This window comes from Microtus pennsylvanicus, chromosome 5 (genome assembly GCF_037038515.1).
Source record: "Microtus pennsylvanicus isolate mMicPen1 chromosome 5, mMicPen1.hap1, whole genome shotgun sequence".
Taxonomy (NCBI): Eukaryota; Metazoa; Chordata; class Mammalia; order Rodentia; family Cricetidae; genus Microtus; species Microtus pennsylvanicus.
In genome coordinates, this window is record NC_134583.1 from 48,912,910 (window position 1) to 48,914,722 (window position 1,813).

General features: G+C 38.2%; 1 protein-coding gene across 1 annotated transcript; it reads right to left on the minus strand.

Annotated features, from left to right (window-relative positions):
• Positions 1-608: 608 nt before the first annotated feature.
• LOC142850886 (olfactory receptor 5P50) lies at positions 609-1,553 on the minus strand. The gene has a single exon (XM_075974788.1). It carries the CDS (start codon positions 1,551-1,553, stop codon positions 609-611), a length of 945 nt encoding a protein of 314 aa, XP_075830903.1.
• Between the last annotated feature and the right edge of the window lie 260 nt (positions 1,554-1,813).

Genomic DNA, 1,813 nt, shown 5'->3' on the forward strand with positions numbered 1-1,813 from the left:
TCTTTCATCATTTCTTTTCAAGAGAAGCCTACTTCTTACCCCAATCCAGAGACCAGGGAACCAGAATAGAATGTTACGAGTTCACAAAACCCCTTAGGAGCAGTTACTAGTACTCCAGGAAGAACAAGTCCAGGATACAGGAGCAACACTTATAAATCTGAAAACAACTCCAGGAAATTTATTTGTCATTTTCTCTTGAAATGTATCCCCAGAAATGACTATTCTTACCACACACATTGCAGAAGGAGTTACTATTGAAAATCCAGAGACCTTAATCATTTGCTTGTTCCATGATTGTAATTTATAGCAGATAGCTACTTTTGAAAACAAATGACTGAAAATAAAAAATGATTTTCAGAAAATTACCTTTTATAAAAATAGTTCTTTTATTAATCATAGGTTTATTTAAATATATTACATGTAACACTATGAAAATATGATTTATTACTTAATATATGAACATACACCCTCACAGTTATAAAAAGTTTTCAAGTGGCTAATTATATATACCAGGAGATACATTTCAGCCACATGCATTTAGTTTTTTCCATTTTTGTATCAGTAGGATGTTATTACTGTATTAAATCTTATAATATAACAGACATCACTTAAGAGAATATTTTCCTACCAAGCTGTCTCTTCAGAGCACACTTAATCTCATTATTTCTGAGGCTGTAAATGAGGGGGTTCAGCATGGGGATCACCACCATGTAGAACACAGACACCACTTTGTTCTGGTCTGTGGAGTAGCTGGACTTGGGCATCACATAGATGAAGGTGATGGTTCCATAGAACAGAGTGACTGCAGTGAGGTGGGAGGTGCAGGTGGAGAAGGCCTTCTGGCGGCCCTCAGTGGAGCGCATCTTCAGGATGGTGATGAGGATGTAGGTGTAGGAGACGGTTATGACAAACACTGTGACTATAATGACAAAGGCAGAACAGAATGAGGCAGGAACTATGGGGACATTGCCACTAGAACAGGAGAGCTCTATCAAAGGAGCCAAATCACAGAAAAAGTGATTGACTCTATTTGGTCCACAGAAGAGAAGAGAAAAGAAGGAAAGAATAAAAGAGGAAGCATTAAGGAAACTCCCTACATAAGATCCTACAAGCAACTGGACACAGACTCGTGTGGACATTTTGGTTGAATAAAGCAGTGGATTACAGATTGCTACAAAGCGATCATAAGCCATGGTAGCCAGAAGGAAACATTCAAGTGTTCCAAAGAAAGCACCTGAGCCAAGCTGGATGGTACACCCAAGGAAGGAGATTGTGTTTTGCTCCACCAGGAAGTTGACAAGCATATTGGGTGTGACAGAAGATGAGTAGCCTATGTCGGTAGAAGCCAACTGACTGAGAAAAAAGTACATGGGGTGATGGAGCTGGGAAGAGACTCTGATGAGGAGGATGGTGCTGAGGTTCCCAGACACGGTCACCAGGTAGATGCACAGGATGATGGTGAAGAGGACGACTTTAAGGACTGGGTCATCTGTCAGGCCCAATAAAACAAACTCTGTCACTGCAGTGTGGTTCCCATCCTCCAGGAAAGCCATGGGATGATGTAGCTACTGCCAGAAAAAGGCTGTGATGGTGACATTCCAGGAAAGGATTTATAAATATGTAGCATCATTTTCATAACTCATATATGAATACTATTATAAATAGATATGTCATTTAAGAAAAAATTTCAGGAAAACACATTGAATAAAAATTTAAACTAACTTTTTAAATTTAACTTTTATTTTATGTCACAGTTTTAGAATTCATATATTTATTTGCAATGAACCTTCTCATATTTCAAAAATTGTTTTTA